Below are 27545 nucleotides of genomic sequence, written 5' to 3'. Positions count from 1 at the left end.
CAATTGTCTTTTTTCCCTTTTAGCTGGCTCACCATAAACAACATTCAAGCCGCGGGACCGCATTTTAGTGCTCCTGTCGCAGCAGAAAGACTCGGGCCGCAAGAGTGCGGTGAGGCCCACGTGGTCACTCGAGCGAGATCTGTCAGTTTGTAGAAACTGACAGGAGCGTCTGAGCTGAGCACGGAAGCCCCAAGCCCCCTGGAAGCCTGACCCCCACGTTCTGTGGGTCTGGATCGATACGGCACTGGGTGCCATTTCTTATTACATCCTATAGGTAGCCTGACACCTGGCGAGCACATCAGTGATTAAAGCACTCCACATGCTGCCTCGGGCCCGGCACAGAAGATAAAACCCTTGCACATAAACGCGCTTCCAAAAGCCTTCTACCTAGTTTAGCTCCAAAACCTGCCATGGGCAACTCAGAGAGGGTTTCCCCTGGGCCTCTGGTCTACCTGCACTCTGTGACCGGCCTGGTCAGAGCCAATACTTTGCCTCCACTAACACGGAATGGTGGAAGAATATACTGAGGAGGAGTCCCTACAGCTGCTCCCCCCACTGACAATGAATTCTGCCAAGCAGTAGATGCCTCCATAAATCAGGCAGTGGCAGCAGCAACAGAGCCCCTAGAACGCCTCTTGTTTGAGCTTGCCAGTGCTAGTCCTAAACCCTTTGGTGCTTCTAATACTGTTCTCACAGCTGGTGTACCCCTGTAAGGAAATGCCTCCTTGGCATGGTTACACCCTGACTTTTTGCCTTTGCTGATGCTATGTTTTGAATTGAAAGTGTGCTGAGGCCTGCTAACCAGGCCCCAGCACCAGTGTTCTTTCCCTAACCTGTACTTTTGATTCCACAATTGGCACACCCTGGCATCCAGGTAAGTCCCTTGTAACTGGTACCCCTGGTACCAAGGGCCCTGATGCCAGGGAAGGTCTCTAAGGGCTGCAGCATATCTTATGCCACCTTGGGGACCCCTCACTCAGCACAGACACACTGCTTACCAGCTTGTGTGTGCTGGTGAGAACAAAACGAGTAAGTCGACATGGCACTCCCCCTCAGGGAGCCATGCCAACCTCACACTGCCTCTGCAGTATAGATAAGTCACCCTTCTAGTAGGCTTTACAGCCCTAAGGCAGGGTGCACTATACCATAGGTGAGGGCACCAGTGCATGAGCACTGTGCCCCTACAGTGTCTAAGCCAAACCTTAGACATTGTAAGTGCAGGGTAGCCATAAGAGTATATGGTCTGGGAGTCTGTCAAACACGGACTCCACAGCACCATAATGGCTACACTGAAAACCGGGAAGTTTGGTATCAAACTTCTCAGCACAATAAATGCACACTGATGCCAGTGTACATTTTATTGTAAAATACACCCCAGAGGGCACCTTAGAGGTGCCCCCTGAAACCTTAACCGACTATCTGTGTAGGCTGACTGGTTCCAGCAGCCTGCCACAACCGGGACATGTTGCTGGCCCCATGGGGAGAGTGCCTTTGTCACTCTGAGGCCAGTAACAAAGCCTGCACTGGGTGGAGATGCTAACACCTCCCCCAGGCAGGAGCTGTAACACCTGGCGGTGAGCCTCAAAGGCTCACCCCTTTGTTCCAGCACCGCAGGACACTCCAGCTAGTGGAGTTGCCCGCCCCCTCCGGCCACGGCCCCCACTTTTGGCGGCAAGGCCGGAGGAAATAATGAGAACAACAAGGAGGAGTCACTGGCCAGTCAGGACAGCCCCTAAGGTGTCCTGAGCTGAAGTGACTCTAACTTTTAGAAATCCTCCATCTTGCAGATGGAGGATTCCCCCAATAGGATTAGGGATGTGACCCCCCTCCCCTTGGGAGGAGGCACAAAGAGGGTGTACCCACCCTCAGGGCTAGTAGCCATTGGCTACTAACCCCCCAGACCTAAACACGCCCTTAAATTTAGTATTTAAGGGCTCCCCTGAACCTAAGAATTTAGACTCCTGCAACTTACAAGAAGAAGAGGACTGCTGAGCTGAAAACCCCTGCAGAAGAAGAAAGAAGACACCAACTGCTTTGGCCCCAGACCTACCGGCCTGTTTCCTGCCTTCCAAAGAAACCTGCTCCAGCGACGCTTTCCCAAGGACCATCGACATCTGAATCCTCAGAGGACTGCCCTGCTTCAAGAAAGACAATAAACTCCCGAGGACAGCGGCACTGCTCCAAAAGAACTGCAACTTTGTTACAGAGGAGCAGATTTAAAGACCCCTGCAAATCCCCGCAAGAAGCGTGAGACTTGCAACACTGCACCCGGCGACCCCGACTCGACTGGTGGAGAACCAACACCTCAGGGAGGACCCTCCGGCGACTCCGAGACCGTGAGTAACCAAAGTTGTCCCCCCTGAGCCCCCACAGCGACGCCTGCAGAGGGAATCCCGAGGCTCCCCCTGACCGCGACTGCCTGAACCTAAAGTCCCGACGGCTGGAAAAGACCCTGCACCCGCAGCCCCCAGCACCTGAAGGAACGGAACTTCTGTGCAGGAGTGACCCCCAGGAGGCCCTCTCCCTTGCCCAGGTGGTGGCTACCCCGAGGAGCCCCCCCTTGCCTGCACCGCTGAAGAGATCCCTTGATCTCTCATTGAAATCTACAGAGAACCCGGCGCGTGTTTGCACACTGCACCCGGCCGCCCCAGCGCTGCTGAGGGTGTACTTTTTGTGCTGACTTGTGTGTCCCCCGGTGCCCTACAAAACCCCCCTGGTCTGCCCTCCGAAGACGCGAGTACTTACCTGCTGGCAGACTGGAACCGGGGCACCCCCTTCTCTCCATTGAAGCCTATGTGTTTTGGGCACCTCTTTGACCTCTGCACCTGATCGGCCCTGATCTGCTGGTGTGGTAAGTTTGGGGTTGCTCTGAACCCCCAACGGTGGGCTACCTTGGACCCAAACCTGAGACTTGTAAGTGATTTACTTACCTGATAAAACTAACAATAACTTACCTCCCCCAGGAACTGTGAAAATTGCACTGTGTCCACTTTTAAAACAGCTATTTGTGTTTTATGTAAAAAGTATATATGCTACTGTGATTATTCAAAGTTCCTAAAGTACTTACCTGCAATACCTTTCACATGAGATATTACATGTAGAATTTGAACCTGTGGTTCTTAAAATAAACTAAGAAAATATATTTTTCTATAACAAAACCGATTGGCTGGATTTGTCTCTGAGTGTGTGCTCCTCATTTATTGCCTGTGTGTATGTACAACAAATGCTTAACACTACTCCTTTGATAAGCCTACTGCTCGATCACACTACCACAAAATAGAGCATTAGTATTATCTCTTTTTGCCACTATCTTACCTCTAAGGGGAACCCTTGGACTCTGTGCATGCTATTCCTTACTTTGAAATAGCACATACAGAGCCAACTTCCTACAACCCCTCTTGGGACTTTCGCACCAAAAACGTAAAGGCTACAAGCTGCTGGAGCTGGGGGTGTTTGAGTGCCTCAAAAAAGCCTTCATCAGACCAGAACCTTCAACGGAGAACAGTCCCCAAAGTGATTTAGAGGTACCTCTGCTCTCAGACCAGGATGTTGGAGGCTCACCGGACAAATCGGGTCCGTCCCGCCCTTGGTGCCTTTCTCCAACTCCGGAAGATTCCAAATCTCAGGAGCCTCCATCTGATATGATGGAACCAGAGGACTTGATCCACCCGTGCTCCTCTGAGTGGTCCCCTCAGGACAAGGTGGCTCAGTATGTGGCTAGTCGCCTCCACAAACCCCTAAATAAGGAAGTGAGGGCATGCCTCATGGCCGAATGCCCCTGGCCATCCCTCCCTAGGAAGGTGGCCCTCACTTCCGAACTTGATTCCTGCATGGCCACTTTCCTGCAGAAGTATATTAAAAATCCCAAGAAAGGGACTGATAGGTCTTGGCATGCGTGCCAAGATAAACTCCTTGATGTTAGTGATCAGCTGACCAAAATTCTTAGAACTGGAGGAGGAGGTGAAGTCCACAGGCACGCCTGTATCTCCGGAGATTCTCTCAGGCAGGGCCCAACGGGCAGTCATAATTATGGGCAATGCCAACGGTGCCCTCCCAACCGACCAACACTCCTTCCTCCTTGAGGTAGATCTGAGGCTCAGTGACCTGGCATCTACGAAGGCAGGCCTGGCAGTGCAGGGAGGACTCTTTGGGGAGCCTTTCATCAAGGAGCTAGGCAGCTTTGTGGCCATGTTCACTTCATTGGACAAGGCACAAACACCCATCAAAAAGATTTTTCAGCCAAAAATGTCATCGGGCCGGCCGGGGCAAAGGGTGTTCGACTGGCCATTTCTATGTCCCAAGCCCTTCCAAAGGCTTCAGACGTCCACAGGATGAGCCCTGCCATGGAGAAGTTTTCAACACAAGAAGACCCTACAGGGGACGTACCTCCAGAGGCTCTTCCAGAGCACAGTTCCAAGTCTAAGCAGGTAAGGCTTTGTGATTCTTCCCAACTAGGAGTGGGCGGCAGGCTCGCATGTTCACAAACAATTGGGAAAGGATCACATCCGATGCGTGGGTTTTACAAACTGTCAAGGGCTTTCACATAGATTTTTAAGGTACTTCGGTACAGCTTGTTTCCCCACGCCTGTTGCACTTTGCAGAAGAGCAGGCCGCGCTGAGAGATCAGGAGGTCGCAGATCTTCTGCAAAAGAATGCTATATCCAAGACACAACTTCTTTCCCAAGGTTTCTTGAGCAATCTCCTTCTAGTAGAGAAATAGGATGGTGGTCAACGTCCAGTAATCAATCTAAGAGAATTCAACAGGTGGCTTGTTTACCACCATTTCAAGATGGAAGATAGCCATCTCTTACACAACCTCCTGAGACCCAACAATTGGATGGTCTGACTAGACCTGCAGGATGCCTAACTAGCGGTCCCGATTTTTTCCCTGCACCACAGATTTCTGAAGTTCGGGTGGAGGCATCAGATGTACTATTTCAAGGCGTTGCCGTTCAGGCTGTCATCCGGTCCCTGGTGCTTCGCAAAACTCTTCAGACCAGTCATGGAGCACCTCCGAGCTCAGGGTTTTTGACTCATAGTATACTTAGACACAAGCGGTCCAAGGTGAGGACGAAGTAGGCGCACGGCGAGCGTCCCCTTTGATGTATGTGTGACTATAAGGGGACACTCCCCCTCCTGGATACCAGAGGCTAACTGCCTCTAAGAAAAGGGCCGCCTCAAGGTAATTCCTTGGGTAATGTAGATCATTCATTTTTCATTTTCTCACTCTTTGATTTCCCCATAGAGTATTTTCCTCCAACGTGAGACGTAGGGATCCTAGGCCCTGACGAATGCCCCGAGACCTTCATTGGCTCACTTTTGAGGGCAGAAACATGTTGGCTAGTTATTAGTTAGGTGACCCTGTGAGTCCTTGTCCTCACAGAGGTGTCCCAACCCCCCCTTTTTAACTACACCAATCAGACACCACCATTAAATTTGTTGCTCTTCAGAGGTGTCTGCTTAGGTGTTTTTAGTTTTTCAGTAGATTAGCTGGATCCCGATCTTTCCAGAAACAAGTTTATTTACGCACTCCCTCCTGTTCCTTTAACAGTGAGGTTGAGTCCGCCCAGGTGGCACTGTCCTACCTGGGTGGGTCTAGGTGGTCAAATGATGAAGCATGACACTATATAGTGTGTGAGACCACCTAGTCCGTAAAAGGAAATCCCTTTCTTCCCACCCCTCGCTGTTCCACTCGGTAATTTCCAACTGACATTCCACTGACTTTACCCTTCCAAATAGGAATACATACAACCCAGGGCTACGCTAATATCCGCGACGTCCGCTTTTAGAGAACCCCGTACTTTCGTGTGTAGTTTGAATTATAGGGAGCTAAGTACGGAGTGTTCCTCCATATTTATCCCCCCTCCTCCCTCTTCCTCTCTCCATGTGTATTGATACTTAGACGATATCCTCATAATGAACCAATGTCCTCATCGTCTATCAGACCAACTCTAAGTGACAGTCAGTCTTCTGGAGAGCTTGGGTTTCATAGTAAGCAAACGCAAATCCCTGCTCTCCTCCGCTCAACAGACCACCTTCCTAGGGTTCATGATAGATTCAGTTGAGAAATCCCTGAGGCTTCCTACGCACAAGTTTGCGAAGATTCACAGGGAGCTCAGACGGACTCTAGAGAAGAGTTCAACCTTTCTACGCCAGATAGCCAGGGTGGTAGGATTGCTGTCCTCATCCGTTCAGGCGATATTTCCAGGCCCTCCAGTACTCAGAGCGTGTTCCCCTCACAAATGAGGTAGTAGATACGGTGATTCTGTGGTTGACTCACATGGAGGCCTGGAATGGCACAGCCATTTTCAGCTATGATCCCGATCTGGTGATTGGGTCAGACGCCAGCAAGTCTGGATGGGGAGTGCGCTTCAAAGACTCCTGTGCAGGAGGAAAGTGGTCTGCATCAGAGCAGAAATTGCACATCAACTTCCTAGAGCTCATGGCAGGCTCCTTCGCGATAAAGTGTTGGACTAGGTCCGTTCCTTGGTCCTCCTGAAAATGGACAAATCACTTGGCGGTCAGATATATCAACAAATTAGGGGGTGCCAGGTTGAAGATGTTGGCAGATTTGGCCATAGATCTGTGGGAATTCTATCTCACCAAGAGCATCTTGGTTACAGCAGAAGATCTACCAGATGCCTCCAATTCAGTGGCAGACTGGTACTCCAGACAATAGTCAAACATGAGTCTTTGGCGTTTGGCCCTGTTAAAATTCAGAAGGCTGGATGCCCTTTGGGCTCCTTTCTCAATAGACCTCTTTGCCTCCATGCTGGACCATCAAATTCCCCATTATTTCAGCTGGAGGCCCGATCCTCTGGCAATAGCGTCAGGATGCATTTATGCAGGATTGGTTGAAGGAACAGGAATATGTGTTTTCCCCCTTTGCAATGATCACAAGACAGCGCAGGTCCGTCGACAGAAGGCCAAAGTGGTCCTGATAACTCCTTGTTAGGTTGCAAGTTTGGTTTCCAGTTCTTCTGGAACTTTGTTGGGGTTCTCCAGTTCTTCTACCCCATACTCCAGGTCTCTTGCAGGATACCCTGGACAAATGTCACCCATTAATGCAACTAGATCGGATGCCACTCATGGCATGGTGGATTTCAGGCAACGCTGGAGAGTGCCAGGAATATCGGCAGGGGGCTGGGTGGGCAGACAGAACCAATAAACGTTACAAATCAGCATGGTTCCGTTGGGTGTGTTGCTGTGTTCAAAACAACCACAATCCCATGGGGTGCGAAGTGGTCCCTATCCTGATTTTTCTGGTGACCCTAGCCTCCAAGGGTCTGGCCTTCAGGACCATAAACTCCTACAGGTCAGCTATATCATCCGGCCACCTTCCCCTTGAGGGTTCTCAAGTCGGGGAACATTCCCTGGTGTGCAAGCTGCTGAGAAGAAAACACTTGACCATGCCTCCCGAACCTCGGTATTCTGCTCTTTGGGATGTCAATTTAGTCCTGAATCTCTTTATGGCCTGGCAACAAAACAAATTCTTGTCACACAAAGAGATGTCGGCAAAACTGGCCATGCTTTTATGCTTAGTGTCATGTCGTTGACTGTTGTACGTGAGAGCCTTGAAGCTTTCAGGGCGGTCATTTACCCCAGATGGAGTGACATTACATATTTCTAGGCGCACAAAAACAATTTCCAGGGAAGTTTCATACTCTGCTTTCCATAGGTCTCCAAAATTGTGTGTAGTTCATTGCCTTAAAGCTTACGAGGAGATCACGGAGGAATTTTGACCTGGGTGGGGGGGTGGAGTGGGGGGAAGAGATGCTGATTTCCTTAAGGAAACCCTACAAGGCCGCCTCATCTCACACCATTACCAAGGGGATCCGTTAGGTAATGCTAGAAGCGGGAATTGATCTTTCCTGTTTGGTGCTCACTCGGAGATGAGCAATGGCTTCTAAGGCTTTTCGTCTAGGGGCTCGTTTAGAGGACATAATTAACGCATCGGATTGGTCCTCAGAATCCACGTTTAAGCAGTTTTATTTTAAACCAGTGTTAGACATGGCCTCTTTGGTGGCTGATAAGCTTTGAACAGGCATAATCCTCGCCTCGGGTCCGGACATTGAATGTAAAATTTCCTAGTAAGAATGAAGGAAAGTTTCAATTCTATTAAGGACACGGAGGTGAGGATTATTTCCAATAAAATCTTTATAAAAAAATAAATAAATAAAAGACTCTTTCCCGACCTGACTGCGATGGGAATGTGAAATCCTTAAGGAGGACAAGTTCCATGTAAGGTCTAAGTAATTTGTGTCTTTTCTTTCCAATTTACTGCTCTAGTCTCTCTAAACTGCCATGTAGTCAAGGAATGTTTGCAACAAAGTTAATTAATAAACATAATCTGTTTTTTCTTCATAATGAAGTTGTGTTTAGTGTATTATTTCTTTAGTAAAGGCTGAGGTTGGGATATCAATAATGATAGCTGGTTACCAGGGAGGAGGATGAAAGAAAAAGAGTGAGAGAGAGAGAGATGCTGATTTCCTTAAGGAAACCCTAAAAGGCCGCCTCATCTCACACCATTACCAAGTGGATCCGTTAGGTAATGCTAGAAGCGGAAATTGATATTTCCTGTTTGGTGCTCACTCTGAGATGAACAATGGCTTCTAAGGCCTTTCGTCTAGGGGCTCGGTTGGAGGACATAATTAACGCATTGGATTGGTCCTCAGATTCCACGTTTAAGCGGTTTTATTTTAAACCAGTGTTAGACATGGCCTCTTTGGTGGCTGATAAGCCTTGAACAGGCATAATCCTCGCCTCGGGTCCGGATATTGAATGCAAAATTTCCTAGTAAGCATGAAGGAAAGTTTCAATTCTATTTTAAGTTAATTAATTTACATAATCTGTTTTTTCTTCATAATGAAGTTGCGTTTAGTGTATTATTTCTTTAGTAAAGGCTGAGGTTGGGATATCAATAATGATAGCTGGTTACCAGCATCTTTTTCACCTTACTTAATAGGTACAGAGAGATACAAACAGGAATGAGAAAGGAGGAAGTCTATCTCTTGTAGCATTCAAGAAAGAGGACGTTGCGAGGGGAGCGACCCCGATGTTGAAAAACAGTTTTTTCATTGCATGTTTAAGTTGTAGTTCTTTCCCCCAAGACTCATGGGAAAGGTAGCTTTGTCTTGTTAAGTTGAAGAAAGAAAGAAAGAAAGAAAGAAAGAAAGAAAGAAAGAAAGAAAGAAAGAAAGAAAGAAAGAAAGAAAGAAAGAAAGAAAGAAAGAATCCTCGCCTCCTTGTCCTTAATAGAATTGAAACTTTTCTTCATGCTTACTAGGAAATTTTACATTCTGGAGTCAGATTACCACTTTTAAATATGTATTGTTTTCATGATGTTTCGTTGATGCATCTTCAACAGAACACCAGCTTTTTCTCGCTAATGCTGATAGGCGCATAACTGGCACACTTCAAAAGGAAGGTTAGGAAAATAAATGTTTTCTTCCTAATTGCTAAAATGTTTCTCTATATATGGGTGTGTCCATTTGCTCTTGACAGGGTTAGCTTTTAGTGTCGCAAGACACAATGTATAAAGAGCACATAGGAGCAACACACACATCTAGTTTTAAACATCCTACCCACATGTGTCCGTAAAATTCACGGATACAGTCAAGGTAGTCAGTTAATTGGTACAAATAACAGGTTTTTTCATGTTAGTCACAAAAAGATGAAAGTTTTGCTTTGTAAGAAAAAGAGCTTAAGTGAACACATGGTTAATTCTATTAGTCTTATGTCCAGGACCTAAATGAGTTGCCTAGATTCAAGCCAGTAGTTACAAATGTGATTGCCATTCATCTAGTCTGTAATCTAAATCAGTGCCAAAGCTGTTCATAGAGACTTTTGGCGTGTCCTTGAAGCGCTTTTCCTGCCCACCTTGATTGTGTGTTTGCCTTCCGCCAGTTCACCATAGAACAGTCTCTTGGGGAGGTGTATGCTTGGCATACTTACAGGGTGGCCTGCCCACCTGACTTGGGCTCTCCTCCGCAGGGTGTAGATACTTGGCAGACCAGCTTGAGAGAGGTCATCTGTGTCTGGAACTTTGTCCTACCAGGTAATTTTCAGCATCCTTCTTAAGCAGTTCATGTGGAAGCGATTCAGCTTTTTTGTATGGCGCTCGTACACAGTCCATGTCTCACAAGCATACAGTAGTGTGGGCAGTACGACTGCCTTATACATCTTCAGCTTTGTGGACAGTTTGACGCCTCTCCTCTCCCACACGGACTCTCTAAGCCATCCAAATGCAAACACTCCTGGGAAATCCTAGCTCAAGACTGCCCCGTCTGGCATAGCTGCATCAGCAAAGGCACTACCTCTTACAAGCAGAGCAGGATTGCAGAGGCGCAGAAGAAGCGTGAGCAGCGCAAATCCATAGCCAAATCTTTGCAAACCAACCCAGCAGACCACTTGTGCCTGAGGTGTGGCAGAGCTTTCCTAGTCCGCATCGGACTGATCAGCCAGAGCCGGGTACACCATACCCAGTCAACCTCCTCAATGTGATGTCTCTGGTCATCATCGAAAACAACAGATGAACAAATCTAAATCATAGTGTGGACACCTAAGTGGCGCCATAATCATGATAGAATCTGGTCAACTATTAGTTTGCTAGATGGAGTGGCAGAGTAACATTAAGGGACAAATCATGAGCGAACATGCCCAGAAGAATTAGCTAATTCATCGAGTGGAATGTGGCGCACAGACACAAAGGCATCTGTCTATTATTAAGATACAGGGAAGCCAAGAAAAAAGGAAGAGCATGTTAATCTTTGCTCTTTCCCCTAAAAGTTAGTCATAATTATTCTTAAGGGCTGAACAAAAAAAAGGCATAGTATTTAAAGATATGGTAACCAAAGACTAGACTGTGAGGAATTAAGTGCTGTCAATTTTAGGTGAGTAACAGAAAGGCTTGTGGACCAAAAATAAGTTATTTCAATGGTTGGGCACTTAGGCCATCAATATGGCTTCAGCTGTCTTTTCAGCAGACCACCGAAGCCGCGGGCACCAGAAGACCGCCATATTACGAGTACCGAAGGATTTCCGCCACAATTTGGGAAGAAATCCTCTAGTAGTCGTGCTGGCGGTCGGAGGCACATGGGCCCCGCCCCCGCCAAAAGGACTCCACCAGCCATATTACGACCTGTAATACGGCTGGCGGTGTCCTGATGGCAGGGCGCTGCCGGCGGTGGAATAGTCTGTTTCCGTTCCCTGCCGGACGACCTCCGGACAAGGTAAGTCGATCGCCCGACAGGGGAGGGAGGTTGGGGGTATTGTGTGTACGTGTGTTGTCTGGGTGTGTGAATGTAAGTGTGCATGTATATGGGTGTTTGAATGCGTGTGTGTATGGGTGTTTGATTGCGTGTATGATTGTTGAAGTGAGTGTGTATTAGAATGTTTGTGTAAATGAGAGTATGGATGTGTGTGAGTGAATGTGAGTATGTAAGTGTTGGTGAATTAGTATGGGGTGCATGTGTGCATGTATGCGGGGGTGCTTTTCTGGTTAGAGAGCGGAGGGATTCTGGTATGGAAGGGAGAAAGGGTTGGAGGGGGGTTTTGGGATTGCCAGGTGGTGGGTTGGGGGAGTCGTCTACCGGTGACCAGAAATAAATTTCCTGTCACCGGTAGCCCTTCTGCCAGGGTTTTCGTGATGGCGCTACCGCCGCGGAAACCCTGGTGGGAAGCAGACTGGTGATGCAGCCAGTGGTCTTCAGTGGACCGCCGGGCCAGAGATGCTAATCTCCGGCCCGGCTGTCCATCTGTCCTGGCAGTATAAGCGGGGATGTGGCGGGTTGGCAGAGGCCAACACACCCACACCCATAATGTGGTGGTCTTCACCGCCAGCCCATCGGCAGTAAGACCTCCGCGCTAGCAGTGTTTGGACCGCCAGGGTCATAATGTGGGCCTTAGTGACCGACCAGAAATTGCTGTACCGGAGCAGACCTAAAGATTGCTTCATTCGAGCCTTACCCTACCCCCACTCAAAACATACATCAAGAACTCCTTCATTTTTTTTTCTATAAAGCGCAAAAAGCACTGGTATGATGTTGAGAGGGTTTGTGTGGCAAATATTCTCTACGGTCAGGTTTAGACCAATGAAATTAAATGACTGAGGGGCAAAACAACAGGGGATGTTAAAAGTGAAAGGAAAAATACTGTGCCTGCAGTCTTATGACAAATAAATTAAAGACCTCCATAGAAAACTTGTGAACAATTACAAAGAGGAGGATAAAAGTGCAGTTCTAAATAAAAGTAGCAGCTGAAATATGAGGGACTGATTCTTAAAGCAGTGGAGAACGGACAACCAGGTAGTGGTGGATGTTGCAAGACCAATTGTTGCACGTGTAGAGAGGTGTTGGGGAAAAACACTACATAGGAAATTATTTAATTACTGCTTCAACTCTTCACACAGTAGGGCACATTTAAGATATTATGTTCTGAGTGCTAAGACAAGAGTATGCATTAGCCTTACACACGCACACACAAACTTATCAATTTAAACACATGAGAATGATAGAGAATTGCTAATATAATACCTAGAGGTGACTGCTGAATATGGTAAGGTTGAACAATGAGATGTATTTTAAAATGTAGTTTTGTATGTTGATGTTTCAAAACCTCAACATACAAAGCTAATAATGGATATATTTGCAAAGTACAGACTATTGTTAATTATAGTAGATCGAAAACGCCTTGCAAAACTAGTTACATTAGTAAAATACACAGCATACTATGTGTATTTGTTAAACAGCATATAGTTTTAAAGGTTTTGATGCATTTAGGTATAATTTCAACACATCCCTGTTAATTTCAATTACATTTAAAAAAATGGTGGAGAAAATATTATTTTCCACTTCAATGTTTTATTTTCCATATTATTTGTTTTGGATATATAACATGAAATGTTCAATTGACACAAAGGACCCAGTGTTAAAAAAGCGAAACCTAGAGGTGTTGCCTACATTCATTTACAGGTTATACTTTTGTAGTGGATATGCGAGGTTGACAATCTAATATTTATAGACCACAGGACAGGAAGTCTACCAATCTTTCCACCAACAAGCCTTGGCAAAGGCAAACTCGATGTTAGTAGAAAAGAGGTGCTGCCGGGGACCAGCAAGGTCTAGGAGGACTCAACCCAGTAGGAGTCACAGGGGACCCTCAGCAGCGCAGAGAGTCCACAGGAGCTGAGGCAGCAGCCACAGGAGTCCCACAGGAAGGGGACACAGGAGTCGCAGAAGAAACTCACGCAGCACTACAAAAGAGGATCCCACGCCGCAGAACCACGCAAGAGGCTGTGCTTTGCAGGATGGAGTGCTGGGGGCAGAAGCTACACGTCACCTGAAGATCCCTTGGAGGAGATGCAAACAAGCCTTGGCAGCTGCAAGAGACTATCTACAGCTGCACATGCCACTGAATGCAAAATGTTATTACCCACTAGAAATCTATTTGTAGCATATAGCGTTGTAGATTCACATGCGCCTTCCCTCCTCTCCCAGAAGGCTGTGGTCGTTGTAGTACAACATACTGTAAATATGTACATACAATGCATGGACATATATCACTTCACCTGCCTGCTGGGAAAATAATCTAACAAGGGACTTTATGCCCATGTGCAATACCGCCCAGAGGAGTCATCACTCCATTTTGTGACTGGAAAATATTCTTAGAAGAAAAACAACTTGTGACACTCCGAGCCAAACAGTAGATGGCAGACTTATGCAAAGCATGTGTTTCTACAGCTACACATGGCATCAAAATATTTTCTTCAGTCCACCATGGTATGGCCGTCTTTGTTCTGTGTGTGTGACCCTCATCATGTTGTCAAAGAAAACTTGATTTGAGACCATGTATTGTCCAGTTCCTACTAGATTATTCTCATGTGAACATGACAAAGTGGGATAAGGGGAATGCAAAATTACATCTTCACTAGGAATGAGAGGCTTATCGAAACAGATTTTGTTTTTTGCGGGAGTATGCATCTGGTGGGGGCAGGCAGTACTGAAAAGGCTGCTACATAATCATCTCACTCCGAACTTACATCATGAGCAGCATCCTCTGGGATTTCAACTTCCTCCTGATTATCAGCATCAGACTACACATCCTTAACCACTGGAGCTGGAATATGTAATATGTTGTATAGGAATATCCTGGGAGTTTTGTAGTGTAGTAGATGGTTGCGGCTCAGGCCTGAGTGATGGAGGAGGAGCCGGCTGCCCAGGCGGCTCAGAAAATCATTTCTAATAATCTGCAAGCATGAGACGGAAATCTGTTACCAAGGCTGCAGGGGCCTGCATCTTTGGTTCCCTTACACTATTATTGCTCTTTGAAGGGATCAAAGGTATACTGTTCTTCAAAGTCTCTATGAACCTCAGTGTTGAAATTCCTGGATGATAATTTGGTTGCTTTGGAAAGGTGTATTCACCCTCAATATTCATTGCTGTTGTCTTGCCATTTAACCCTTCAGATGTGTGTATCTGTGGGGAGGCACAGAACTACCTTCCACAACAGAATCCTTTGCGTTTATTAGGTGTCCTTCTCTAGTAGTGGTTGTGGCAGTAACAGGGAAATCTTGCTGACTGATGTGTACTTTGGTAGTAAACAACAGAAATACATTTACAAGAAATTCTTATCACCTTGGACTGCTTCAAAGGGTCTGTTGATATTGGTCTTTTCTGCTGAGAAGTAATTGACGGTGTCTTTGTTTCTGGTGCTGATGGAGTGACAGTCGTCAACAGTGTCTTTAACAATGGTGTGAGTGTTGTTGTCAAAGACGTCCTCATGGCAGTCACTGACCGGGTACAGAGTATGCTTTGTCGACGGTTGTTCCCTCATCGGCGATGGGCCCATTGAAGGTGCTTTCCCTCTGAATTCTGATTTTCCAACCAACAGTACTTTATTTAAGGTGCTGAAGATTTGGATCTAGGTCTTTCAGGTCAAAAAGAAGATTGGTTCCTTAATCTATCATGTTGAGGCAGGGCTTTGCTCTCTTAAAGGCTTCAGGTGGTGCTCTATGTGCACCTTCTTAAGAGGTTCATCAGAAGACTCCCTCTGATGGAAGTTCTCTCTTTCTGGGCTTTTTTGGAAATGTTTGAAGTACCTTCCTGTTCATCCCCTAAAGAGGGGATATCATTGACCTTGATCATTTGAAGCCATATTATTATTCTTCCCGGATTGTCTTTCACTCCTTGGCCTTATGTTGAGGAAAGCCAGTAAATACTTCCTTTGTTGGTGTAAGAAATTGGGTTGTTTGAGGACAGGGGTGTTAGCCCTGCTAAAGCAACAGCCACAATTTCTGTCTGGCTGAAACACTAACATCACTAAATTAACCTGTGCTTAACCCACTAGAAGCATGGCACAACACAGTCAGGCTTGTTTTTTCTTTTTAAATCTTTTTACTAAACAATGAAACCGCCATTGTACAATGTAGCAAACAACAATAAAAGATCCATCATTTATCTACTACTCCGAGACAAATTTCAGAAGATGGTGAATATAGAGGGTATAACATGTCCATCGAGCATCCCCCCCTCCCCAGTCACGCAGTCAGGTACAGCCCGATACCCAGCCCTCCACCGCCCGTACATAGCCTATCAAGGGTCACACTGTACATCTGAAGGGCCCCCAACTTTCCCCAGATTTTCTCCCACTTCCTGGGGCAGCCCCTGCTCTCATAGATTACTTTTTCTGCACTTCGGCACCAGTCTAGGTCTGTCTCCCACTCACGTATACTGTGAGAAGACTCTGCACCCCACGCCTGCGCTATATTGCATTGGCTACTATTGCTGCTATGGCCAACCGTAATGCTTGCTGTTTCGGCCAGTGTTCCTCCCCGCTACGTTAAGTAGAAGTAGCTTGGGGTCTAATGGGACCTCTCTCCTCATCTCCTGGGCCACCAACCCCTCTCCAGTAAGTCTTTATCACAGGGCATGTCCATAATATACGATAGAAAGTGACCTCCAACCCGCATCGTCGCAAGCACTGCGAGGTCTGTGCCCTGTCCATCTTGTGCAGTACCACCCTGGAGTAATATGCCCTATGCAGAATCCTCAACTGGATCAATTTGAGTCGTGCTTTGATCGCCACAACCCTGGGACCCCGTCTCGCCTCCTCTTAGTCCTCGTTGTTCAATGCTCCCAGGTCCACCTCCCCTTTGGCACGCAGAGCTGTCAACAAGTCTGGGGAATTTTTCAGCAATTTCTTGTACAATAGAGATATGGCCTTTGCCACCAGAGGTTCCGTCAAAAGGCAGTCCTCCAGAAGCGGCTGCTACAGGCAACTGCTCTTGCTCCAGGACATATCGACCCAGTGCATGCCGCAGCTGCAGGTACCTGAACCGCTCTGTTCCCGCCATAACGTATTCTTGCTGAAGGACTTCAAACGTCATGAGTGCCTGACCTCTCCAAACATCCCCCAGGTGCTAAATCCCCAAAAGGGACCACTTGTGGAATCCACCCAGGATCTTCAGGTCCCCCAATAGATCGCTACACCACATTGGGGTCCGGGCTGTCAAGGTAGTTCCCCAACCAAGGAAATGAGTGGCGTCACACCACGCCCTCACCGCCGTTGCAGTGTGCACAGGCAGCTCTCGCTAACTCGCAGGAGCATAGAGGGCCCGCTCATATTCCCCCTGCCCATCATCTGTCTATCCACCGGGAACGCAAGGTCCGCCTGGTCAGCAAAGGCCCAGTCATTAACAGTCACCAGTTGTGTCGCCAAGTAGTAGCGAAGAGGGTCCGGAATAGCCAGCCCACCCTCAAACCCCCAAATGTAAATTTCAGCAATGCCACACGGGCAGCAGTCTGATGCCCAGGTCCAATTGGTGAAACACCTCCATCAGTATCTTGTAAGGGGTGTTCTGAAAAACATACAAGACACGGGAAAACTCATCATCTTGTAGAGGGCAGCTCTACCCATGAGAGAACGCCCTCCAATGGGCCACATCCCTGTGGAATCTGTCAAGCAAGGGCTGTAGGTTTTCCTGGAGAAAGCGCTCCTGGTTCCTAGTCACATATATCCCCAAGTATTTAAAAGCGTCCATGAAGATCGGCACATCACAACACGGGGGCAAGGAGGGGAGGGAGGGGGCAGTCAAAGGGAACACCAACAATTTGGCCCAATTAATATGGCAACTGGAGTGGTCCTCGAATGTGCGAAAGACCTGCATGATCCTATCGATGGACCATCGGGGTCAGGTAACATATAGCAGAATATCGTCTGCTTACACAGAGATATGTTCCTCCCATGTTGCACCCGAGTCGATGCCCCGAATCAGGGGATCTTGCCTAATCCACTCTGCCAAGGGCTCAAGTGCCAGCGAGAATAGGATCGGGGAGAGCGGACCCCACGGTCGGGTGCCCATGTGTAAGGCAAAGGGAGGTGACAGCGTCGCACTGACCTGTACCTGAGCCACCAGTTCTGGATAGAAAAGTTTAATCCAGGCCAGGAATCGTGTACCCACACCAAACCTCTTGAGGGCTGCAAAAATATAAGGCCACTCCACACTATCGAAGGCCATTTTAGCATCAAGGGATAGGAGTGCCGTCTGCTCTCCATTCTGGTGATCCGTCATGTGTAAGACTCCATAGAGTCTCCGCAAGTTCAAGCGCGTAGATCTGGACGCCATAAAGACAGATTTATTTGGATGGATTAGCTTAGTAACAATCATGCGCAGTCTGGTTGTCAGGACCTTGACCTCTGCGTTAAGAAGGGAGATGGGCCTATAGGATGCGCACATCTCAGGGGATCAATCTTTCTTTGGGATCAATACGATAGTCGCGGTCTGCTGACCCAGCGGCAACACTCCCACCTCCATTGCCTCCTGAAACATGGCCAACATGTTTTTTGCTACCTTGCTCCCCAGACACATAACTCAATCGGGAGTCCATTCTGTCCCACCGCATTGCCCGACTGAAGCCCCCACAATGCTGCGGTAACTTCTATCTCCGACAACACAGCGTCCAACTCTGCTCTCTCCTCCTCCGAGAGCTCCCGCAGGAGTTCCGCACAGTCCTCCTCGGTCATCAGAGTCACTGAGGTATACACCTCCTCATAATATGCGGCAAAGGCCTCTGCTGTGGACTCGCTGGACCCACATAGGGCTCACTCTTTAGACTATAGCTCCCTGACCCACGACTGTTCACGGTCCCTCCTGTGAAACCAGGCCAGCAGTTTATTGGCTTTGTCACTCACCTCATACAGTCGACGCTGAGATGACAGCGCGTACGCCCGGGCATGCCGTTCAGCCAAAGCGTGCAGCTCATAGCGCTTGAGATGTAGCTGGTGCAGAAGACCATCCTTCTCCCGCCGCACAACGGGCCTCAGGAGCTGCGATATCCCACTGAAGGTTTGCAGCTTGCACGTTTTGTTCCTTTTTCTTACCCCCAATCATGTCTTGCGCGTGGCCCCCAAGTACAGTTTTAAAGGCTTCCCACAGATATCATGCCGAGTCCACGGATCCTAGATTTTCCTCAAAGTATTGGGTAGCCCTCTCCCTCATTTTGTCGACAAAGGAGTTGGCTCTCAGATGCCAAGGGTCAAGTCGAAGTGGCAGAGAGTAGGACTGTGAAGGTCCCAGCAGGGTGACCCCAACTGGTGAATGGTGTGAGATCCCTCTCGAGTAGTGTGCTGCCTCCCGGAATCTACCTACATGAGCCCATGTCATGAACAGATAGTCCAGCCTTGACGAGCTGCTATGAGGAACTGAGGAATAATTGAACTGCCTCTTCCCCGGACTCTGTCCCCTCCACAGGTCCAGCAGGCCCAAAGAGTCCAGAAAGGACCGCAGTGCCGTTGAGGCATCGGGCTCCCTTGAACGTGAAATTCTGTCTAGCCCCGGGTCGGCCACAAGATTCAGATTGCCACCCAAAACCAAGAGTCCCGACGGAAGATCAAGCAGCAGGGCACCAAGGTCCGCCAGAGTAGACCCCAGCAGTCTCTGTGGAACATACACTGAACATATGTTGAGAATGTGTGCCTCCCAAACTCCCGAGACCGCCACACACCGCCCCAGTGTGTCCCACCAAGTGTGTGATAGAATAAATGGTACTGATTTTTTATGAATGATATGCCCCCAGCACCCCCCCCCAGCTGCCAACTGGTACCCAAACCTGTCTAGCGCCCTGTAAAGATTCCTTTTTAGATGCGTTTCTTGTAACAAGACAAATTCAGGGCCAAAGTGGGACCGGGGCTTGCTATTTCACCGGATTCAAGCTAGACTGGTTGATGAAGGGTGATACCCTGAAAATGGTCCAAGGATGCTTGTTTCTGGTCCAGGGAGGAACTGGCCTGACAGTTCGGGCTGGACTGTTCCCATGGGGAACAGGGTCAAGACTGATTTGCATATGGCTGGGTCCAAACTGGAATGGCATGGCAAGCACAACAAATGATGGGTTAAACCTAGCTCTGTGACTGGGGGTGAATGTTTGATTTGCTCTGCATTCCATCCTTTATTTGGTGTTTTTGCATCTTTCTACAATTGGTATTTTCTAAATTTTAATTTAAAACCCGACAACCCTTAAAGAGGGTTTTTAATTACAATTTCTCAGATACCAAATGTGAATTGTTCACATGTTCACACTCAAAAATTAGTATTTACTAAATGCAAAAAGGCAACCCAATGTTATCGTATGAGTAGACCTGAGAGTAGTGAAAAACAGATGGAGACGTTTTTCACTACCATGGCATGTAAAACTTAAGTTAAATTTTAATGATAATACTCCCTGCCCTATGGGCTACCTAGGGCTTACCTTAGATGTGACTTGTATGCAATAAAAGGGGAGTTTAAGGCTTGGAGAGGGGATTATACACCTAAGTAAATTTAGCAATTTAAAATTGCATGAGGACACAATGGCAGGCCTGGGACGTGTTTTAAGGGCCTACTTAATTGGGTGGCACAATAAGACCTGCAGGCCAACTGGTAGCATTTAATTATATGGTATACCACTTTAGAAGGGACTTCTATGTAAATTAAATGCCAATCAGGTGTAAGCCAATTTTACCAAGTTTTGGGAGTGAGCAAAGGCACTAGTTAGCAGTGGTAACATGCACAGCCCTAAAGCCACCAAAAACTAACTCAGCAACATAAGAGCTAACATTGGGCTTATCAGAATGTAGACTTTATTAGCCACAGGAGACAAGGCCTGAACAGAACTTTTTTTTTTTTTATGAAACAGATATGTTTTCTACATTAAAAAAAAAAATGTAAAAAAATTCTCCCACTCATAGCAACCTACTGGCGAGTGGTCACAGCCGAAATCTCCAGAATCCTGTAGTTGGAGGTGGAGGTTGCCCCGCTGACGCACTTGTTGGGTGTCCTGGAGGGAGTGGGGTCCATTAGAGCAGAGCAGGCCTTTTTGGGGGTGGGATGTCTGGTGGCAAAAAGAGACATTGCAGCTGGCTGGCAGGCGGAGACGGCACCAGCACTTGGGCAATGGAGACGTGGGGTGGACTGGTGTGCCCACAAAGAAAATTGGTATATGAAGCAAGAGGGTGCCCAGCTAAGTATAACAGGGTGTGGGGGAAGTGGTCAGGGACATGGGATATCCGTTCAACTGCTACGCCTTAGGTGTAACGACTATTGTGTGACATGTCCCTGACTATTATAATCAGTAGCGATTATGTACCCATGCAAACTAAATGGGATTTGTTCACTAATATGCCTATGAAGTGCAGATGTGACCTATTGTTTTTACGTTGTTATGCAAAACGAATTAAGTTGCTTATAACAACAACAACAAAAAATCTGTTACAGATTGATGTTGGCTGGATTGAAGGTCAATGGAATGTCAAAAGTTGAAATAAATCTCTTCATCAACAAAAAAGGTAATCAGAATTCTGGGAGACTCCCTTCACACAACATGGTAAGAAATCTGAGATATAGTGGCCCTTTTGGGGACTGATGTACTTGGAGTGTGTGTTCTGAATGATTGAAGTTTGTTTCATTTCAAATGATGCGAGCAGGCTAACAATGTGAACAATGTAGTGGTTTTAACCTTTTCCAAGCTAAGATTAGTATTGGATTGCTTACTACAATAATCACGAGACTCCCAGCTCGACAATGGGAGTGAGTCAAGCATGTGGCTCTTTGAGAGACCCAGACACTCAGAACTGTCTCTGGACAAAGTAACTTGACAACATGGGCGACAGACAAATATGCATAAGAATGCTATCACATGGAACCTATATGAAAAATGCGTTCTTTATAAGACCTATATTAGGTACATTCAACTTACAGGCTTGATTGTTTAATTCAAGTAAGAAATTTACTTACTGCAAGCAACTGAATATTTTCACGAGTTTCTTCATCCAGGCGAGAAACATCCACAGTGTCCATTTCACTGGGCAAGAGTCGAACAGTCTATTCAGATGGGAAAATAAGAAAATATTTAATGAGGTGACTTACTTTTATATAAAAACATTTGTCTACATGATACTAGGGGCGCATACACAGACCAGGCAGGAGGTTAGGGAGCAAACCTATGCTTATGTCTACAATGCTATGGAGTATGGGGTTGGACCTGGGAGTGGCTGAGCAATCACTGGCGCAGTGGAAAATACAGATTTGCCTTGCAGGATAAGATTCATTGCTAAGAAGTGTTGAGTCACTTTTTAGACATATAGTGAGACTGCTACCAAGATCACTGTTCGGCTACGACGGGTGAGGTCAGTATACAATTCACTACGAGCTGTGCTTGCTTGTTTTTAATCTGTATTATTGTTGTAAACTGATGAAATGCGAAAAGAAAAATCTAGAAACAAAAATATTTGAATACATTAAATTTAAAAATTACTTTCATTACTTTAGGTTTGAATTTTCTTCTATAATTCACACTTTAGAAAAAATAATTTCATTGTAACACATTGAAATAATTAAATTGGAAACTCAATTTAATGGTGTGACTTTATACTGTTCTTAAATAAAACAAATATATAATATTTAACATTAATATTTTAAAATATTTTCTTTTAATTTTCAATTTAAATTTTAATAAACGTTTATATAGTTCCCTATACTTTTCTATGCAGAGAACGCAAGTTAGAGACTTTTGCCTATATGTGAAAAGCTACTAGTAGTAACTTTAAAATATTCTCAATTTTTAATCATGAAATTAATTTAAATATGTAAATTAAATAAACAATTTTTAATTACAAAAATCAGATCTAAAGTAAATGTTTGTACCTATGTATTAAAAATGACAAAACATGTACATAATGAATTGAAATTAATGTATTTTTTCTCTTAAAAATGTAAGTTACATAAAAAATTTTATTAAAAAACGTAATTAAATATCTTATCATTTTCAAATATTAAGTATATAGATATATTTTATTTAGATTTAAAAAAAAAAATTTAAGTAGAAATAAATCATTTCAATTTAAAATTATTTACTATGGTGTTTTTTCCCGATGAGATGGTGTTGGTAAGAAATCCTCATTTTCTGAGTTGTTAAGTCGCCTTTTTTGCTGGACCCTATATTTTTGCTGGCTTTAGTCTGTGCACTTTAACACTGCTACCCAGTGATAAAGTGTCTTTGCTCCTCCTTTAAACATGGTTAAACTGGCAAACTTCTAATTGGTATATCTAACTTGGCTGTAAGTCCCTAGGACATTGTACAAAATGTACCCTAGGGCCTGGATGTTAAATGCCACTAGTAGACTGCTGGACGTATTGTGCCCTCCACTACAGTGGCTGTCTAAACATGGCTTCAGTTCCACCACTGCAGTCTGAAAAATATGCAGTGCACTGCAACCTGTCATAAATAAACCTTTTTTGACAGGCAAATATTTTCCTTTTTAAAATGATTGTCACCCCGTAAAGACCTTGCAACCCAGAAAACAGGTTGGATGCTATTTAAAAGTAAAGGTATAACTTTAATGGTAACGTGCCCTTATACTAACTAGGACCCAAAAGCTATTTCACTCTGGCAGGCCATGCTGTTCTATATAGAAAACTAGAGTACAGGTTAAAATACTAATACCGTAACTGGAGAATGGGATCAGCTAGAAAAATAAACAACTATTTTTTAAAAGGTATTAAAAATCCAAATCCATAGTGAAGTTGTATTTTTTATAAAAAATTAAGGAAAAGTTACTTTTAGAAAGTTATATTTTCTTTGTCTGAACATTACGGGGGCCAATTTGTATTGGCTCTTGGCATCTCACAGCCAGTGGTTAGCCTTGAATAGGTGTGGAATGCCTCCTGGGAGGAAACAATATGCTGACAAGAATGGGCAAAGAGGATTTCCCTAAACTCCACAGAATAAGCATGGTGAGGACTATGGGCATCCTTTTTGTCAACTGGCTGACATCCTATGTGGCTACGGGGAGACAAGCTGCAATAGGCCTTTTTCTGAAGTACCAAACTGAAAAGTAGAAACTAGACCTGGACTGTTTCCTGCTGTTGGCTTTGAAGTGCCTACTATGAGGCCCTGGGGACTTTAGATGTGTATTCATGGGGCGGATTGGGACTTAAATAGCTAAGTAGGAAGGTAAAAACTTTGATCTGAACGAACCTGGTTGGTGTGTTAGACCTGCACTCTATCTCCTCGGATTGCGCCTATATCCTGGTCTATCATAACCGTTGACTATATTTGGCACTCTGGGCTTTTGGCTTTTTTTTTTTTTTTTTATCTACGATTCCCCTTTACTGGTTTTTTTGTCGTTTTGGTGAAATTTTCTTTATAAAAATTTTACTAAATTTTTCTAATTCAGTTTGGGTTTATTTGTATTGTGTTTTGACTGTATTAAAGTGGTCTTATTGCATAAATACTTTACACATTGCTGTTAATTAAGCCTGTCAGCTCTGGTTAATTTAGTGGCATTCAGTGTTCACCATGGAAAAGGTTGTGATCATTACTTAGGTGCTAGTCACCCACCCCAAAGAATCTAATTTCTTAAAGTGTTGCAATATCAGTGGTTGATCATGTGTGGTGCTGGGCTTTCTACAGCTCCTATCTGGCTGTCCGAATTTGACACCTCTAAATTAGGTTTCATCCTTTTTGTGGGAAGTCGAGACATGCAAGTCTATACTTTTGAGTAACTTTACAATCAGAAATAGTAAATAACCCAAATAAGTAAAGTTACTCACCAATTAGAGTGAATTTACACTTGTACATTTACTCATTAACTTGGTGGATAAAAATTTCCAGCTTTGGCAGCTTAAAATTTACTGAATTTAGCATTTTCTGTGCTTAAACGTTGAAAGCTTCAGGTTCCAAGGAAGACGGTATTATCCCAGAGTACCAACCAATTATTAGAATAGTTTAAAATTCCATTAACACCACAGCCGAAAAAAAGTATAGAAGTCTAAACACATGGTGGGGAAAGCTTCAGTTTGTTATAATCAAGCTGAGTGAAGTTAAACATCAGAATAACTAGATCTTAGTCATTCCACATGCAACCTTCATACACAGTGGACACTTTATGCCTTTCTTAACAATTATGGCATATAACACAAAGCTCACCCAAAAGTCAAAGATTTGTGCAGGCCCCCGATCTTCACTGAAAATTTAGCATGAAGTTTGGATCAAGGCTATTGGACAGGAGGCAGACGATCAGTATTAAACTACTGAACAACCCATAAATGCCAATAAAACTTCCTTTCTACCCATTCAAACAAGCCAGTCATATCCTAGATTGTATGTACATTCTGGAACAAGCCCTTGAGAGTGTCTAGCTCAGATGCTAGAGACAATCCAGCAGACTGGTAGTTTGGTAGCTCCACTGTCCAAATAAGGGCCTTCCCATGTAACATATAACATTGAGAAACAAATGTGCACCATATCACCTGTGCACAGGCTGGCACATGTACACACACACAAAAAAAAAAAAGAACAGGGACAAAGATACATAACAGTTGTGGACATAATTAAACAAAGTTTGGTTTCACACGCAGGTACATATTGCGTGTTGGTGTCTACAAATAAGTAATATACAGGTGTCAATTACCCCACCCCAAATACCTTTCAATAGGAGTATCTGGCCTCCCAGTCAAAAGGAGGATTTGGGAAGGGGGTGGAGAGAGAGAGCTGTCACAATAGATGATTGAGTTGTGTAAGCCCTCAAAAGTGTGGGTTCACCAAAAGTGGGTGCTAGTACAAGACGGCACCCACTGTCATTACAAAAACACTTGTGAGCCCTACTTTAAAAGCATGGAGCCCAGATATCAGACAGCATTTTAGCCCCAAGTTACCAAGAGCATTCTGTCCTTACAACAAAGATTTAGAAGAAACAAATAGATGCCTAGGGTCCCGATTCAAATGAACCTAACTACTTTTTACAAAAAAGGGTGGTTTTAAGCAGCAGCTTTACCTTCCATAAATAGCCTCATCTTAGAGAGCTCGTAGATGTACTTTTTTTTAGATGAAGTAACTGCATGAAAAGGGAGTTTTTCACATGCAGCCATTGCTTTGTTTTGGGTCCACAGTTCCTGATAGGCATGAAGAAATTGTTATGATGATATTACCTCACTTTGACAAATTCTCAAAATGTAGGCCATTAGCCTAACAAAATCAGGCTGAAGTCATTCTATTTTGTGATAGTGGCAAAGTGAAACTACCGATTTCTACAAAAATCATGTGAAAATAAAAATATACCATAAACTGAGTTTTAATCACATATCTGATATACAGAAAATGCCAAAAACTTATTACAATTCCTTAAAATATTAGAAATTGTGTATATTCATACACATAAAAGGGGGAGATGAGTACAAAAAAAAGACAAATAAAAACAAGATATATGGGTAGCCTCAATATTTTCTATCTACTGTGACAGGAAAAGAAACATAAGATAATAAACATAGAAACTAGAGGATGGCCAGAAAATAAAAAGGAAAAAGCCAAGGTAAGGTAAAAACAAGCATTTGAAACCCAATACGTCTTGCATTTGCGAGAGTTAGAGTTATTGGCGTTGTAAATGCATAATTGGACATTTCTTGCCACAAAAATTGGTCAACCCTGCCTCATAATTTGGTCTTTTCCTGCCATATAATTCCAGTAGCTGTTTATACAACTAAAGCACTTCCATTTACCTTCTTCCTCTACCTGCAGCAAAAAATAGAAATTTTGCCATATAGCATCCTAATTTAAATCTGCCATGATAATTCCAAAAAGAACACCACTTCCACTGCCCCACCATCAGAGTTGCTGGCTGGCCAACACAATTCCCCGAAAAAGAGACACAAGACAGCCACAGAGGAATAACAACAGAAATAAACTAGAAAGGTCACTCAAATATGCCAACCTTTCGTTTTCCTTTCATGTTTCACTTGTTTGGTATATTTGAAGAATTCGTCCAGTTGGTTTAATTTTGAACGTATGTGTCTCTTTAGTGCTGTCTCTGTTTACATTAATGTATTACAATTTCGAATACAAGACACAGTAGTTGAGACTACATCCCTGACTCAAAAATAGAAATTCACTGTGTTGGGCCACCTATGGCTAAAACACATTGTTATAAGTGGGTAAAAATGAGGTGACAATAATAGTAAAGCAGAAAGAACACAGTAAAAGCACAAGCAACTGTTTCCACATCATAGTGCAAAAACTTTTCTATGCCACACAGGTTAAATGAGCTTTAGCTTGTTTTTTGGCCTTGTCAGTTTTGCCACAGAAACAATCACTGGTTAAAAAAAATAATTTTGAAGTAGGTGGTGGGCAGATTTGTGCTTAGGCCATGGACAGGAAAGCAAACACGTTAAATGCTTTTAGATTTCACCCTGCTGTAAGGCCTGCAAAACACTCACGTCTCGGCAGGGGTTATCTTGAACAGTTTAAACGAGGCATTCCAGTAGAATGATTTAACTATTTATTTACTTCATTATAAAGCCATCTCAACTTTGAAGGGGCTTTGAGGCATTTTGATGGAAGACCCCTTCCTTCCACCCTCCTTCCCCTCATAGAGAAGGCTTCATAGAGACACTTGAGACCCAGACCTGAGCCACAGATGCTGTAATAACCTAAGTCCCAGTGTGGGCCCCTAGGTAATGAAGACACATGAACACCAGATTCCGGACACCATACCCTCTGATCGAAGCCCTCCCACATAGTCATGCCCAGGGAGGAGCCACACCTTGGTGGGAGCAGATTACAACAAACACACGCAAGGGAAGCTTCCAACAAGTGAAATAAATTAAAAATAAACATCGCTAGAAATGACAAGTAAATGGTGAAAGCTGCAGAAGGCTGTGAGCAGTGATATATGGGGCCGGCAGCAGCAGAGGTAATTAAGCAGTTGTTATCAGAGGTCGAATCGCTCGTGTTACAGTCACAAAACAATGATATAAAAAACAGGAACCAAGCGACTTCTGTTTACGAAGAACACTGCTCTTTACGCTCAGTGCCATCACGCCATGGAAGTAGAATAAACAAGTAAATGGTGAAAGCAATGTGCATTTTATCTGACCCCCAAGAGGACTCTTACTAGTATGTTCTGTGTGTGCCGCAGTTACTCTTCCAGGCCCCCAGTCGGGTAAAAGGGACCGGCTGTGAGCAGTGGTATGTGGGGCCGGCAACAGCAGAGTTAATTAAGCAGCTTTTATCAGAGAT

General features: G+C 44.9%; 1 protein-coding gene across 6 annotated transcripts in view; it reads right to left on the bottom strand.

The window, feature by feature from the left end:
* Positions 1-27545, bottom strand: part of CDCA8 (cell division cycle associated 8) — an 89098-nt gene that overhangs the window by 18199 nt on the left and 43354 nt on the right. For all 6 annotated transcript variants that reach the window (XM_069223883.1, XM_069223884.1, XM_069223885.1 and 3 more), the window contains one exon: positions 21269-21355. In XM_069223883.1, coding sequence (XP_069079984.1) covers positions 21269-21355 — 87 coding nt within the window. The remainder of the gene's footprint in view (positions 1-21268; positions 21356-27545) is intronic.

This window comes from Pleurodeles waltl, chromosome 3_1 (genome assembly GCF_031143425.1).
Source record: "Pleurodeles waltl isolate 20211129_DDA chromosome 3_1, aPleWal1.hap1.20221129, whole genome shotgun sequence".
In the NCBI taxonomy this organism is placed as follows: domain Eukaryota; kingdom Metazoa; phylum Chordata; class Amphibia; order Caudata; family Salamandridae; genus Pleurodeles; species Pleurodeles waltl.
Note: the sequence above shows the minus strand (reverse complement) of the source record. Positions and strands in the feature narration are given on the sequence as shown.